The following is a 17,095-nucleotide window of genomic DNA, read 5'->3' as shown; positions in this document are numbered from 1 at the left end:
TAATAATGGTGCAGATCTGCCACATATCAACAATGTAATATGTGAATTGACTCAGATGTACATATATCTTTATCCCCCTACATCCCTTGGCAGTTCTGGCATGACTTCAGGTTTCTAATATGTAATTCTCCTGTTTGTGTTTAAGTGTATCTTTGTGTGTATGTAGATGTGTGTTTGTGTATCCTTATTCTTCAGCCTACTTATATGAAATAAGTTGAAGGTTATTGGAAACCATGGGAAATTAGAAGGACTTCAGTGATGGAAGTATATGTGTATGGAAAGAGGGAAAGATAGATCAGTACTCAAATGAGAAGTAAGAAAGGAAAAAGTAGAACTGGTTACTAAGATCGAAGAAGAGAAAGAAGATAGCCCCAGAGACAGGAAAACCCTTCCCACCCCCCTTCCCCAGGATCCCTACTTTGCCGGTAGTTGAGTGAGAAGCCAGAGGAGGTATGATGTTAAATGTCTCCTACAGAACAGACATTCTCACCTTAACCTTTGAAGCCCCCGAAGAAGAATCTTAGCAACACCTATGGAATGGCAAATGTGAAGAATCAGTTACACTTGTCTGTGAGGGTTGTCTGAAAGGTGGGGTGTGTGATTAGTGTTATCATGCTTGTACTTATACTACCCACCCCTTCCAAAAGTGATACAAACCCTCCCATTTATATTACGTCTCACAAAAGGTATAAAATATTCTATAAAAATAGAAAATTATACACTACAATAACATAGCTGTTTAGTCAGTCACTTTACACTATATTTCATACACACATAAAGTACTCCGTTCAGTTTATCACATCTAGATATCACTTTGTTTAAATAGTACCATGATATTATACTTTTCACTCAAATAATATTTTATTCATTTCATTTTGTGTCTAGAGATAACTGTCCATCTTTGATTCTTTTAAATTGGTCCTAATACTATGGTCATATCCGGTTTCCCACATACAAAAATTATACGATAGTTTAAGAATTCAAGCATATATTACAGACTAGTTGAAGAATTGAACAGAATACGGTGCAGGAAAACTAAATTTGAAGAAACACCAAAAACAACTAGGGATTCGATGGTCATCACTCCACTCTTTAACACAGAACGTTAATGTCCCTGGGGGTAACAACTTCATGTCTTTTACATTGTATTGTCCTTTTTATGATCCTGTTAGAGGATCCACTAAAACTAAGGCTTTGGGGTGTACCACCGTTTGCACTCGGCAAGGTCTCTCATACTTTTGAAAAAGCTCTGAAGATGCTGTTTTACTAAGACTAGGTCATTAACATTATACTTAGGTTCAACAGCCTTCTCGTTATGTTTACTCACTCATTGTTGAGCTCTTTCCACCAAGTTCTTAGAAACTATTGTTTGATTAAGTTGGTAATCAACAGCGGAATATTTAATATGAGGTTCCCCCTCAAAAGGTTTACCTATTACTTCCAAAGGTGTTAATCCAGTTGATAAATGTGGTAATTCATTTAAAATAAGCTCAAAGACATTAAATTTTCTTGCCCATGACATATGTTTTTCATGGAAGTATGTACGGCATAATTTCCCAACCTCTTTCATAACCCTTTCACATGGGTTAGAAGACAGATTATAGTTGGAGATTAATACCTGACGAATATCTTCCCATGCTAAGAATTCTTTGAAGTCGTTACTCACAAATTGTGGTCCATTATTGTAGAGGAATCACTTTGTTTTGCCCATCTCGATAAAGTATTGTTGAAAACAGTGTATCAGTGTTGGTGTATTTGATTTTTTAATAGGATACAACTTAATATACTTAGACCAACACTCTATGAGAACAAAAATGTACGCCACTCCTCCTTTTCCTTTCGGAATTGGTCTGAAGAAGTCTGCTGCTGTAAGATCGTGTAATGCCTTAGGATTGATTGGATACGTTTTGTATCTAACATGAGTGTTACTCTCTTTTACGTTCTGACAGGTTTCACAAGTTCTAATTAAAGATGCTACCTTATGTCCCAACTTTTTAAAATAATAGAACTTGTTCATGAGGCCTATACATTTTTTTGTTCCAAAGTGTCCATACACTTTATGGACATACCACACGTTTTTGTCCTCCATCAACTTTGAATGCATAAACGCCACCGTCAAGATGTTATACTGTCTCTCCAAAATAAATTTTGCCCTATAATTTTCCATTTCTCTGCTTGATTAGGAGGTAAAGATTTTCTATTACACACAGCGTATATTTCTGTAAAGTAGGAATCATGATGGATATTGTCAGTTATTCTTTGAGCCATTTCATTTACCCTGTTATTCTATTGTTGTAAAATTAATTGCAAAAATTATGCCGGGTCCTTCTATACATTTTAGGTGTTTGTGTTTCATATCTACAGGTAATCTAGACAAAGTGTCAGGTACAATATTCTCAGAACCTTTTACATACTGTATTTTAATGTCATATTCCTGTAGGAACGACATCCAGCGCATTAATCTACTATTTAATAAGCGGATACTCATTAAAAAAGATAGAGCTTGATGATCTGTATATACATGGATCTCTGACCCCTATATTAAAGTTTGGAATTTTTGGATACTCCATACTACTGCTAATAGTTCTTTCTATGTAGCCGTATAGTTCAGCTAGCAAAAGCTATAGATCTGTGATTTGTTCTTTCCAGACCCCATTCTCCTTGAAAAAGTTCCGCTGTTCCATAGTCGGATGCATCTGTTGAAATTTTAAATGGCTCACCCAAAACCAGGTGGTGTAGTATAGGTGACTCTAGCAGTGCTTTTTCCACATTTTCAAACGCATCATTAGCCTCTTGGTCCCAACTCCATGGTATTCCCTTCTGCAATAAACGCAGATGTCGTGGGTCATTCAGCTCCAGACTTCGTATATCCAGCCATTCCGATAAATCCCTTCAATTGTCTTAATTCCTTGTACTCCCACAATATGCCCTAAAAACTTAAGCTCTTGCCTTGCAAAATGCAATTTGGATAATTTTACTGTAACACCGTTTTCTTTAAATTTTTTTCAGGGTTTTCCTTGAGGTTTTACAATGTTCTTCCCATGTAGCAGAGATTATAAGGATATCATCCACATACATTATTAATTCTCTTAACAGTTCCCTCCCTAACACCTCGTCCAGCACACATATAAACACGGGTACCGAGATATTTAGTCCAAATGGTAACATATTAAAATGATATGATTTCCCATCAAATAGAAACGCTGTATATTTCTTTGAATCAGGATGTAACCGAATTTGCCAATACCCATCAGTCAGGTCCATCGTGCTAAAATACTGTGCTTTCTCAAATTTGGACAGTAATTCATTGATGTTAATTGGTCTGTCTTGTTCCGACTCTATATGCTTATTCAAAGTGTGTGCATCCCCCCTAACCGCACACCTCATGTAGCCTTTTTTACCACTACTAAAGGGTTATTCATAACACTCACACTATGTGGAGGTGGAGGGGAAGGGGGAGGGATGGTAGCATACGGGTGGGGAGAGAGACGAATGCTGTCTGGTGGAGTGACTGCCAACAAGCACTGCATCAAGAGATTGTGGAGCAGGGAGGTGAGGAAAAAAGAAACAAAAAAAAGGAGAAGAGTGGGGATAGACAGGCAGATGCATTGGCAGAGGGCTGAAAATAAACAGAATGGGAGGTGAGAATGGGAAGAAGATGATAGGACAGAGGGGATGGAAACTGGTGGGTGGTGGGTGTGCGGACAGTATGTTAGTGTAGATTGAGGGATAGTTACAGGAGTGGAGAAAATGTTGTAAGTATAACTTCCATTTGTGCAGTTCAGAAAAGCTGGCGATGGATGGAAGGATACAGATGGCTCAGATAGTGAAGAAGCCATTGAAATCAAGTGTGCTGTGTTCAGCTGCGTGTTGTGCCACAGAGTGATCTTGGCCATAGTTTGGCAGTGGCTGTTCATCCTGGTGAGCAACTGGTTGGTAGTCATACTGGTATAAAAAGCTGTGCAATGATTGCCGCAAAGCTGGTAAATGACATGGCTGCTTTCACAAGTGGCCTGGCCCGTGATGGGGTAGGATAAACCTGTGGTAGGACTGGATTTGGAAGTGATGGGTGGGTGGATTGGGCAGATTTTTGCACGTGGGTCTTCCACAGGGATATGATCCTTAAGGCAAGGGGTTGGGATGGCGAATGGCATAGGGATGGAGTAGGATGTTATGGAGGTCGGGTGGGCAACAGAACACCACTTTAGGTGAGGTGGGAAGTATCTTTGGTAGGATTCCATCATTTCATGGCAAGATAATAGGTAATTAAAGCCCTGGCGAAGGATGTGGTTCAGTTCTTCCAGTCTGGGGTGGTACTGGGTGATGAAGGGGACACTCCTTTGTGACTGGGTTTTGGGGGTGGTGGGAGAATTGAGGGTTGTGAGGGGAAATGGCATGGGAGATCTATTTGCGGACTAGGTCTGGGGGTAGTGCCTGTCTGTGAAGGCATAATCTTGGTTCAGTACACCAGATCCTTCACAAAGCCCCACAGGAAAAAGTCTGGTGGTGTGAGTTCAGGGGATCATGGTGGCCATTGACCATCTTGTCAATCTACCTACCCAGAAACTTGGGGACTAGGGGAATAAGACATCAGGTAGCAGGTGTTACAACTGTGACTAAGCAAACTCTCATACATTACTGTTGATGGCAGATTCAATGAAAAATAATGGACTACTGTTAAAGTTGTGCACCAGTCCACACCAAACATTGACCTTGGGACTGTTTCCATTTCATGTGTAACATGAGGATGCTGTGAGAACCATATATGAAATTATGATGATTCAGTTTACCAGATACATGAAACGTTGCCTCATCGGAGAAACAGATCTTTCCAAAAACTTATTGTTTGCTCACGTCTTGCCTAGCATATCCAGTGCAAACTGCTCACACTGATCTTAGTCCATAGGCTTTAGTGCCTGAAGCAGCTGTACCCTGTAGGGATATAGCCATAGTCTCTTATGTAAGATGTTGTGCACTGTTGATCATCCTATTTCCAACACTCTGGCCACTGTATGCACCAATTTCTTCAGACTCCTTCGATACACCTGCTATACCGTGTCCACGTTGGCATCTAAAACAGATGGGTGTCCCACCCCTTGTTATGGAGAATGCTACCAGTTTCCATAAATGGTGTATGCCAACCCTGAATAGTTGGTCAGGACAGTGTTTACCTCCCATACCATGTTTTAAAGTTCCATTGCACTGGGGTATCAGTGACTGACTGTATGAACCAGGCCACACTCTGAGCCTTCTCCTATAGGTCCACATTTTATCAGGTTTCAAGTCCAATTTTGTGTCAAAATTGCATCACCTGGAAGATAAATAAAACTTTTATGAGTTATCATATCAAATGTTGAAACCATTCGTTAAGTCCTAAGTTGTAAAGATAATTGATGGACACCCTGTATTTTCATACTAGACAGAATATTTAAAAGTTGTATTTTTTATGTATTACTAAATGAATGTCATGTTACTGTTTAAAAGCTTTCTGATGTAATGTGGTTGCTACTTTTCTAGGTTTGTGGAAAACTTATCAACAGCTGATCTTGAACTCTCAAAACCTTGGAGAGTTAGAATACTACAGGAGCTGAAAAAGAGGGTACCAGAAGAATTCAACAAATATGAAAAAGCTGTAGACATGTAATTATCACACATATATTATTAGAAATAAGGATGCTTTTTTCTCTTCATTGTTTATTTAAGGCAATTAAGGTTAGTTGTATCTCTCTCTCTCTCTCTCTCTCTCTCTCTGTCAGTCTTAATTTTCATCTCATCGTCTCGTGCAGCCTCTTTCTTGCCTCACAGGTTTAATAAATTTCACACCGACATAATTTAAGATTTAAGTGTCTTATCTTTTGGATACTGTGTTGTTGATTTGCTTCTCAATCCAAAGACTGGTTTGCTGCAGTGCTATCCTGGGCAAACCTCATCATCTCTGCATAACTACCACAACCAACATCCATTTAAACCTGCTTACTATATTCAAGTTTCTCTATCTCCCTCCCTCCCTCCCTCTCTCTCCCTCCTCCTCTCCCTCCTCTCTCCCCCTGTCCCACTCTCCCTCCCTCTACAATTTGTATGCCCCTCCATGCCCCCACCCCCACCCCACTCCACACACACACTTCTTCCTTCCTTTACCAAACTGACAATTCCTTGGGGCTTTACAATGTGTTCTATCAATCAATACCTTCTTTAGCAAATTTCTTTTTTTCTGAATTTGGTTCTGTACCCCCTCATTTGTTACTCAGTTTGTTGATCTAATCTTCAGCATTCTTCAAGACCACCAAATATGGTATGGTCTTCTTGTTTGAACTGCTTATCATCCACACTCCATACAAGGCTATGCTTCAGGCAAGTGCCTTCAGAAGAAACTTCCTAACATGTAAACTGATATTAAACAATAGAAAATCCAGGATGGAATGTAACAATATTATGAGAAGGAAATTTGCTATTCACCTTACAGCAGAGATGCTGAGCCACAGATAGGCACAACACAAAGATTTTCAGAATTAGAGTTTTTGGCCCCCCCCCCTCTCTCTCTCTCTCTCTCTCTCTCTCTCTCTCTCTCTCTCTCTCTCTCTCTTTCACAGTCACACTCACATTCATGCAAACACAAACCCAACTCACACACATGACTGCAGTCTTGGGCAACAAACACCTCTGTGAGCAGCAACACCAGCACATGATGGGAGTGGCGACTGGGTGGTGGTAAGGAGGAGGCTGGGCTGGGGTGGGGAGGGGGAGGGATAGTATGGTGGGGGTGGCGGACAGTGAAGTTCTGCAGGTTAAATGGGGGGCAGGCGAGGAACCACAATCCACCACCTACAAACTGATCCCGACCTTGTAACCCTACCTGCGGACAAAGGCACCACCACTGTTGTTTTGAACTGCAAGGATTACCTGGCAGAAGTACTCCACCAACTGTCAGATACTTCCACCTACAAAACTCAGTACCACCCAGGACTGGCTCAACTGAATTACATTATCCACCATGGTTTCGATTACCTCTCGTCATGCCCTGAAATGAGAAATGTCTTGCCCACTATCCTTCCCACCCCTCCCACAGTGGTATTCCGCCGTCCATGGAACCTACACAATATACTCATCCATCCTTACACAACCCCTGCTCCCAATCCCTTACCCCATGGCTCATACTCCTGTAATAGACCTAGATGCAATACTTGTCCCATACATCCTCCTACCATCACCTACTCCAGTCCAGTCACTAACATCACCTATCCCTACGAAGGCAGGGCTAGCTGTGAAACCAGTCATGTGTTCTACAAGCTAAGCTGTCTGTATGCATTAATCGCCATAATTTGGTCATTCTGATGCTGCTCGGAGTGCCCACCACTGCTGGTCGCAGTGTGGTTTCAGTTGCTTGAGACTGTAGTGTGTGTGTGTGTGTGTGTGTGTGTGTGTGTGTGTGTGTGCGCGCGCGCGCGCGCGCTATATGGTGAGTAGCAACTTTCCTTCTCATAATATTGTTAAACTGATATTAGATGTTAATAAATTTATCTTTTTCAGAAATGCTTTTTTTAGTTTTGTGGGTCTGCATTTTATATCCTCCCTACTTCAGCCATCATCAAATATTTGCTGATCAAATAGCAAAACTGATCTACTACTTCAGTCTAATTCCCCTAGCATTGCCTGAATTAGTGTGGCTGCATTCCATTACCGTGTTGTACTTTTGTTCATGTTTATCTTGTAATCTCTTTTCAAGACTCTCTCCATTCTGTTCAAATGTTTTTCCAAATCTTTTGCATCCTCTGACAGAATTAAAATGTCGTCAGAAAATCTCAAAGTTTTTATTTCTTTTCCCGAAACTTTAATTCCCAGCCCAAATTTCTTCTCGATTTCCTTCACATCTTGCACAGTGTATGGATTGAAAAACATTGGGTAATAGGCTACAACCATGTCTCACTCCCCTCTCAATTTAGACTTCCCTTTCATATCCTTCAACTCTTATAACTGCAGTCTGGTTTCTGTACAAGTTGGAAATAACCTTTCATTCCCTGTATTTTGTCCTTGTTAACTTCAAAACATCAAAGTTTGTAGGCCAGTTGCCATTGAGAAAAGCTTTGTCTAAATCTACAAATGCTATGAAAGTAGGTTTGCTATTCTTTAACCTATCTTCTAGGATAAGTCTCAGGTTCAGTATTGCCTTGTGTTTTGCTACATTTCTTCAGAACCTAAACTGATCTCCCCTGAGGTCAGCTTCCACCATTTTTTCCATTCTTCTGTGTATAATTCATGTCAATATTTTGTGACCATGCCTTCTTTTTAGTTGGAATTGTTACATTCCACCTGAAATTTTTCCTGTCTCACATATCTTGCATACCAGGTGGAATAATTTTGTCACAGCTGGCTCTCCCAATAATCTCAATAATTCTGAGGGAATGTCAGTTACTCTGGGGGGCTTGTTTCAGCTTGGTTCTGTCAAGTGTCATGTTAAATTCTTCTTTCAGTCTCATGTCTTCCATCTCTACTTCACCCACTTCCCTTTCTCTTTGTATAATATTGTCTTCAATTTTGTCTCTTATATGGACCTCTATTCGAACCTTCCACCTTACTGTTTTACCATCCTTGCTTAGTACTGGCTTGCCATCTGAGTTCTTGATATTCATGCAGTTGCTTTTGTTTTCTCCACATGTCTCTTTAATTTTCATATAGTTGGCATACATCATTCCCCTACATGCTTCTACAGCCTTGCATTTTTCCTCTAATCATTCCTGCTTAGCCATTTTGTAGCTTTCGTCAGTCTCATTTTTTAGACAGCTTTATTCCCTTCCCTTTCACCTCATTCAGTTGCTGCATTTTTTATATTTTTTCCTTTCATCATTTATATTCAATATCCCCTGTGTTATCCAGGGATTTGTCCTATGCCTTGTCTTTTTATCTGTGTGATTTTGTGCGTTCTTCCCTATTTCATCTCTCAATGTTACTCATTCATCTTCTATTGCATTCCTTTCCCCCGTTACAGTCCATTAATGTTTCCTAGTGCTCCCTCTGAAGTTCTTGACTACAACACGCACCCATCCCTGCATGCGCGCCTGACCACACACACACACACACACACACACACACACACACACACACACACTGATGTTGCAGTTTGATTGGACGGAGAAGCAACCTTGGTTGGGTTGAGTGGTCAGAAAATGGAAAAGTGATGAGATTGAGAGATGAAGGAAGTAGACATTTGGAGTATTAAAAAAGATTGTGCTAGAGTGAGACATGTTAGGTGTATGCATGGGATAAGTAGATGGACTTCTAGGAGAAACATTGAGAAAAAGGTAGATCACAGTGGAAGATGAATTAGCCAATGTAAGGGGAATGGAGTAACAGATGAGGACAGGTAAAGGAGCAGTGGTGAAAGAAAGTGGTAGGGAGAATATGAGGTTGATCTTGAGAGGGAGGGGGGGGGGGATGAAATTTGTTTGGAGCAGGAGAGCAAGTGAGGTCACTTTCAGGATATGGACTGATGGAGATTGAAGACAGGGGGCAGTGGGGTTGTAGGGATGGAGGATATGTTGCAGGGAGAGTTTCTTTCTGTTCAGGTTGTGAATGCTGGTGTTAAGGAGTAGGGTGCAGATAGCACAGGTTATTAAACAGATGTTGAAGTCAACTACATTATGTTGAGAAATTGTGTGTGTGTGTGTGTGTGTGTGTGTGTGTGTGTGTGTGTGTGTGGAGGGAGGGAGGGGCGTTCTATTTGACTCTTGGCTCCAGCCTCCTGTCTTTACTGAATAGTACACTGCAACTACGACATTTCAGATTGATATTATGCGAAACTTCACATAACGTTTCTGTTACTAAAGCACTCAGTTTATTCAAAGTGTCAAAATTAATCCCATTTTCTAGATTAGATCACACAACCACAGTGATTTATAGTTGTTGTGCAATATTTTCAGCTATAGTGTGTCACTCAAGGTAGTGTAAGTCTATCTTTATATATTGAAGAGAGTATTCTTCAAAATGTGCAGATTTGCCCTGGTAGCCAAATGCGTAAACATGTCATTTTTTGGATTCCTTTTTGGATTCAGGGAGGCATAGCGGCCCAGGATAGAGTCTGCCCACTGGATTAATTACAACATTTTGTGTGCCAAACAACCTGGATGTGGTTTCCCACACCCAACTATGTTAATACCAGACAGGTACCCACATCCCGCCAGTTACACAATATGAAAAGATTTCAAAACAGTTCTCACAGGGAGGGAGGGAGGGGGGAGGGTTGAGAGAACAGGAGGGACATTAGATGAACCTCTACCACTAACATTGCCAAATCGGATTAATGTGCTAACCTTGTAGTGACACATCATCAGGCAAGGAAAAGAAAAGAAGGGTACAATAACTATATCAAGAGAGTCAAGGAGGCAATATATATATATATATATATATATATATATATATATATATATATATATATATATATATATATATAGTGAAATGCATAGCAGGGGATATGTCCCAGTTTACCAGTCATTAGGGTTTCTTCTTGTTCTGTTCATGAATGATTGAAAGCCCTCTGTGCATGCTGTAATTATTCTGATATTGTCCTCATGATCCCTATGTAAGCAATGTGTAGTGTATTCATAGAGTCAATCATTTAAAGCCAGTTCTTGAAACTTTGTTAGTAGGCTTTCTCTGGATAATTTTTGTGTATCTTCGAACCTGTGACCATTCATGCTGCCCTTCTCTGTGTATGTTCAATATCACCTGTTAGTCCTATTTAGTGAGGGCCCCACATAATTGAGTGATATTCTAGAATGAGTAACACAAGTGATTTGTAAGCAATTTCCTTTGTAGGCTGATTACACTTGCCCAGTACTCTACCAGCAAACTGATGCCTATCACCTGATATACCCCCAACTGAGCCTACCGGTACTATGTGATAATTCCATTTCATTTCCATGTAAAGTGTTACATCCAAGTATTTGTACAAGTTGGCTGAATACAACAGTGACTCATTGATATTATTGTCATGGGATATTACTTTTTTTTTACATTTTGTGAATTGCACTATTTTACGTTTCTGAAGATTTAAAGCAATTTGCCAGGCTTTGCACCACTTTGAAATCTTATCAAGATGTGACTCAATATTTGTGCAGCTTCTTTCACACAGTACTTCATTATAGATAACTGCATCCTTTGCAACAAGTTTGAGGTTACTATTCATACGGTCTGCAAGGTCATTAATACAAATATAATGTATCAAGTGAAGTGAGGTTAATTACATCTACTTATGAGGTCCATTCAAAAAATTCTGGAACATTCGTAATTTAGTGCCAATAGTGTGTTGGAGCAAAATGCAGTCATCATCCGTTCACATGCCTATGTTTAATGTACAACTGCCTGAAGTTTCATTGTTGTATGCCTATTAGTTATTGTACATTGCTGTATTGAGTAGAATGTTGTTTTGTATAGTCTGTGAATTTCAAGATGGCTGAGTTAGAGGAGCAACAAGTCAGCATTAACTTTTTCGTGAAACTCAAGAAAATCTTTGCAGAGACACATAAAATGAAGCAGGAATCCTATGGTGGTGAGTGCTTAAGCCATAATCGGTGTTACAAATGGTTCACATGGTTTAAAAATGGCCGAATGGAAGTTAAAAAATGACCCTCATTCAGGACGCCTTTCGACGTTTACCGATGATGCTCATGTCAGAAATGTCAATTAAATTGTGCATACTAATAGAAAATTGACTGACTAACTGAGAGATTGCAGAAGAGTGTAATATTTCAGTTAGATCATTTCGTGAAACGTTGACACAGCATCTTGGAACGCATTGTGTTGCCGCCAAATTCATCCCATGGTTCATGAGCCCAGACCAGAAAGACCTTTGCCTCACAATCTGTGAAGAGCTTATGGATCATGCAGATGAGAACAAAATGTTCCTTAAGAGAATCATAACTGGTGATGACACATGGGCCTATGGTTATGATGTCGTGACCAACGTTCAGTCTTCACAATGGGTCGGGAAAGGTTCTCCAAGACCAAAAAAAGCTTATCAGGTCAGGTCAAATGCCAAAGCCATGCTGATAGTTTTCTTTGACTTTGAAGGATTAGTCCATCCTGAATTCGTGCCACAGGGACAAACTGTTAATCGATGCACTGTCGGGACAGGTTATGACGTCAGCGAGAAGGAAATGGCCTGAAATGTGGTGAGACAATTCATGGTTCTTGTATCACAATTACACACTTACACAACCATCCCTGTTAGTGTATGACTATTGCACAAAAAACGAAATCATTGTCCTGCCTCATCCTGTGTTCTCTCCAGACCTGCCCCCTGTGGACTTTTTTTTATTTCCAAAGTTGAAAACCCCATTGAGAGGACGAAGATTTGCAGCAATACAAGAAGATAAAAGAAAATTCACAGACGGCACTTCGTGCGATCCAGCAAGAGGCATACCAAGACTTCCGGAAGTAGAAACTGCATTGGGAACAATGTCTCAATTGTGGAGAAGGCTATGCACTAAAAGTAAAACGTAAATGCAGAAAAGTTTTGTGGACAAAGTTCTGGAATATTTTGAACAGACCTCATATTTACAATCTGCAACCTACTGTATAGTGCTTGGTCATGAGTACATTGTACCAATATCTGAGACTGACAGTTACATTTCATTCACTTATGAAGCAAGGAACTAATTACTATCCATATGACTTCATATGTGCCCTGATGATTTTTATCTTATTCTTATCTTCCTTATGTGAGACATATGGTAGAATTATTGTTCAGTCTTTCTTGAATATCAGTTTTCTAAATTTACTCAACAGGTTTTCATAGAAACAATGCTACCTTTCTCCCAAAGGGTTTACTTAATTTTTCTGAGTATGTAAAGCACATTTTTGCTAGGGTTATCTGTTACACTCTTGACTAAATATGGCAAATCTCTGGATTTGTTGGATGTTTTGCTATCATTCACACTTGATGTGTATTGTAATTGCAGTGGGAACATTATTTAAGATTTGGTTACACTATAATCTTTTATGCAGTTTTCTGGAGCAGCTGTAGTTATGATGATAGCTGATAGTGTTTATAGGGGTGTTGAACCTGTACTTCTAGTTCTTAGTGCCCTGAATCCACAAACATGTAAATTTCAGGCCACACTAGTATTATCCTTAGATGAGAGGGCATTCAGTACTAATTCAGCTTCAAGTAGTTCCACTTCAACACTTGATGTAAGAGATTGAACCCTGGGAAGTATATGTTTCTGCTGTTTTGCTGCTTCCTGTGATATTCGAACATCTGCTGATTCTGTTGCTACTATTTTGGAAGCTAGGGTACCTATGACTCTGTTAAATGATTCAATATTATGCTACACAGTACAGTATTGTGTTGAATTTTCTATTTCTGTGTTTCCGGTGGGTAGTGGAGTCATCCCTCTTTTGGTTGTCATCTTTGATCTGGTTTACTTTGCTGAAAAATGTACTATTTTTATAAACTTGTTCAATTATAATGACTGATCATGATGTTTTGTGAGATCATATGTCATATGTTCTTGTTATAAAAACCTTCATATGTGTTGTTTTCTAATGCTTACCTCAACGCAGACTTGCCCCAGTCCTGTGAACATCATAAGCACACTGTACAAGAATGTTTCCCCCCTCCCCCTTTGCCCTGACTACATCATGTTGGAACCATGTAACAGTGCCTCTAGTCTTGATAATGGCTTCAATTTGGTGAAGAAGAGAGTCCGCAAGTATCCTCAGGCATGGCTGTTGATATACTTTCCGGGATGTGAGGTCGTGGTCCAAGAACTTTTCTGCTCCTTACGTTTCGTCCAGGACTGTGCTGGACTTCCTCAGAGGCGCTGCTCCGCTGAGTCTTGCCGACTGACCACGACCTCACATCCCGGAAAGTATATCAACAGCCATGTCACCCGGTCATGAAAGCCTTCATTCTACATATCCTCAGGCATGCCATATACAGCTGAAGCCACTCGTACATGATTTGGATCCCATTGAGCCACCAAATTGTGTGGATGTTGATTGCTATGTTTCACCCACTCTTCAAAATAGTGCCAGACATTTTGAGTGGGATTAAGATTAGATGATTTAGCAGGCCATTCAGGGCACTACATGTTGCCCGAGAGTTCATAAAACCAGGAACACATATTGCAGGCGAATGAATAAGGCTGTTGTCAACCTGGAAGATGAGAGTGTCTGGAGCCTACTCTTCATGAAGATATAGAATAAAGAGCAACTTTGGATCACCTAGAATGTTGAAATAAATACCGTGGTTCATGCTCATGGGAGTGTGAAATAGTGGGACCCAATTTATGATATGAAAACTCCTCAAAATATTACAGAATCACCTATGGCTTGAACTATACCCTCCTTGTACACTACTGGTAAACTCCCTCTTTGGGATACTGGTGCAGTCATCACATTGCATCATTTGAAAAGAGGCACAATTGTAACTCATCAGACCACACTACACACCTCCAGACAGCTACAGCCCAGTTTCTGTGTTTGTTTGGCTCAGTGAAGACAGAAAGCTTTATGTGCTGCTTTGAGAAATGGGATTTTGCAAGGTACCCAACTCCAGATGCCCATTGCGTGGACTTCCATGTGCAGTGTACACTCAGAATGAGAATGATATACATCGATTGACAGCAGCAGTTTCTTTTGTGTTTGAAAACAATTATGATTGGCAAGGGACAGCACTCATCTTCAGTCCTGTCACTTAGGATCTTCTTAAGACCACTGTTTTTACGTCATGTTCCATTGAAGTTAATAGCACAGTATTCCTTATAACCACATTGGACAGTTGGCATTGCTACACCAGCAAATTAGGCAGCTTCATTATGGTGTGGTCATTGGCACATCCACTCACAATAGCTCCTTCTGCCATTGTGTTGTACCTCCACATTGACCCACCTTACCGTACTGATTCCATAAAACTGATTGGCACATACGTAACACTTTGCTACCATGATGTATGTTGGAGGTGGAGGGTCTCATGGCCAGCTAGTATTGGTTCTAAAGTGCTTCAAAGTGACCAGTGTGCTCTGGTAAGGGGATGACTAATATTTTTCCAGTTAGTTTATTGGTAGCAATTACAGCACTGCAAGCAATGCTAGCTCCAGACTACTGTGTTTGTTTGTGACTGCCATAATCTCTTGCAGAAGGCAACAGATTTCACAAATTCAGTAACATGTCCACCATCACCCTCTATAACCCTGGGAGTTCAGTGACCTGTTCTTCATTTTAACCTCCCCCAATCTATCCCTTTTTCCTCCCCAAGGAAGGAACTATTAGTCAGGAATTTTTAAGTTTATGTGTATCTAACTATTAGCAGTACTACATATTTCACTGTCTAAAGGTAAATATTAGGCAGTAAATCTTTCTCATAATTTACTAACAGTATTATGAAAAGGATAGTTGCTACTCACCATATAGTACAGATTCTAAGTCGCCAATAGGCACAACAGAAAGACTGTCAAGAAATGAACTTTTGACCAACAAGGCCCTCATCGAAGACAGAACACACACCCACACACACCCACTATATATGACCACAGTCTCTGGCTGCAGAGGCCACACTGCGAGCAACAGTGTATGATGGGAGATGCAGCTGGGTGGTGGGTAAGGATGAGACTGGGGCAGGGCAGGGGAGGGATCGCAGGGCAGGGGAGGGGGACAGTAAAATGCTGCTTGTCGGAGCATACAGGGATGAGAGAGAGAGAGAGAGAGAGAGAGAGAGAGAGAGAGTAGGGCAGTTAGGTACAGTCTGGGAGGTTGGTTGGAGGGTGGGGGAGGGTAAGAGGAAAAGGAGAGAGAGGCCTCTCCTTTTGCCCCACTCCTAAATTCAATCATGCAGGACTTGTTAAAGATCTTCTCTCCTTTTCTCAGTCTCTACAGTGGAAACACTTTTTCACCACCAACCCTCCCAATCAGACTCAATCAAAGACCAATGTTGAACCCTGCCTGACTGAGTCCACTCCTCTATCCAGCTGTGATCCACACCCACAGCTCCCATATAACACCCGTCTAAATTTCTAGAGTTTTTTTAACCGTGAACCTTGCGTCAACATCGTTCCTGAAAACGCTCAGCATACAAAATAACCTTACATGTATGGAAAAAGCCACAATCCATCACCTAAAGACTGATCCTAACCTTATAATCCTACCTGCTAACAAAGGCTCCACCTCTGTTGTTTTGAACTGTGGAAGGACTCCACCAGTTGTCAGATTCATCCACCTACAAATGCTGCCACAGTGACCCCATTCCAGAAATGCAGCAGAATATCGAGTCTCTCCTCTAATCCCTACGCCCATCCCATAACCTCTCCCAAAGCTCTATCTCTCTCCTCACCCCTACCACTCCCCACACTCCTACCTTCTACATGCTTCCTGAAGTCCATAAACCCAACCACTCAGGACTCCCCATTGTGGCTGGAAACTGTGCCCCCACTGAGTGAGTCTCTGCTCTCGTAAACCAACACTTTCAGCCTATTACCTGCATCTTCCTCTTCCATATAAAAGATACCAACCATTTCCTCCTCCGACTCTCCACAGTTCCTGTTCCTGCTCATCAATATTGATGCCGCCTCCCTTTACAATAACATCCCTAATGCCCATGGCCGTGATTCTATTGAACTATCTTTCCCAATACCCAATGGATTCCAAACCTACAACCTTCCTCCTAATCTTAATGCTATTGAACACTAGCTTTCCCAAGGCCAGATGGATTCCAGACCTACAACCTTCTTCCTAATTGCTATGACCAAGCATATCCTCACCTTCAATTACTTTTCCTTTGAACATATTGCTTACAAACAAATCTGGTCTAGGACTGTGGGCACTCGCATAGCACCATCGTATGCCAACCTATTCATGGGCCATCTAGAGGAATCCTTCCTAAACACCCAGAATCCCAAACCCTCACCTGATTCGGATTTATTGATGGCATCATCGTGCTCTGGATAGAGGGTGCTGTCCACGTTCCTCCAGAACCTCAACACCTTCTCCCCCATTTGCTTCATTTGGTCCTACTCAACCCAACAAGCCACCTTACTTGATGTTGACCTCCACCTCAAAGACGGCTATGTCGGTACTTCCATCTACATCAGATCTACCAACCACC

The 17,095-nt window shown here is 40.9% G+C and overlaps 1 protein-coding gene across 1 annotated transcript in view; it reads left to right on the top strand.

Moving 5' to 3' along the window:
- LOC126244935 (tectonin beta-propeller repeat-containing protein) overlaps positions 1–17,095 on the top strand; it is a 211,524-nt gene that overhangs the window by 108,982 nt on the left and 85,447 nt on the right. Inside the window, exon 9 of the mRNA XM_049948276.1 lies at positions 5,518–5,640. Within this exon, the coding sequence (XP_049804233.1) occupies positions 5,518–5,640 (123 nt within the window). The remainder of the gene's footprint in view (positions 1–5,517; positions 5,641–17,095) is intronic.

This window comes from Schistocerca nitens, chromosome 1 (genome assembly GCF_023898315.1).
Source record: "Schistocerca nitens isolate TAMUIC-IGC-003100 chromosome 1, iqSchNite1.1, whole genome shotgun sequence".
NCBI lineage: Eukaryota > Metazoa > Arthropoda > Insecta > Orthoptera > Acrididae > Schistocerca > Schistocerca nitens.
This window is presented reverse-complemented; position numbering and strand designations above follow the sequence as displayed.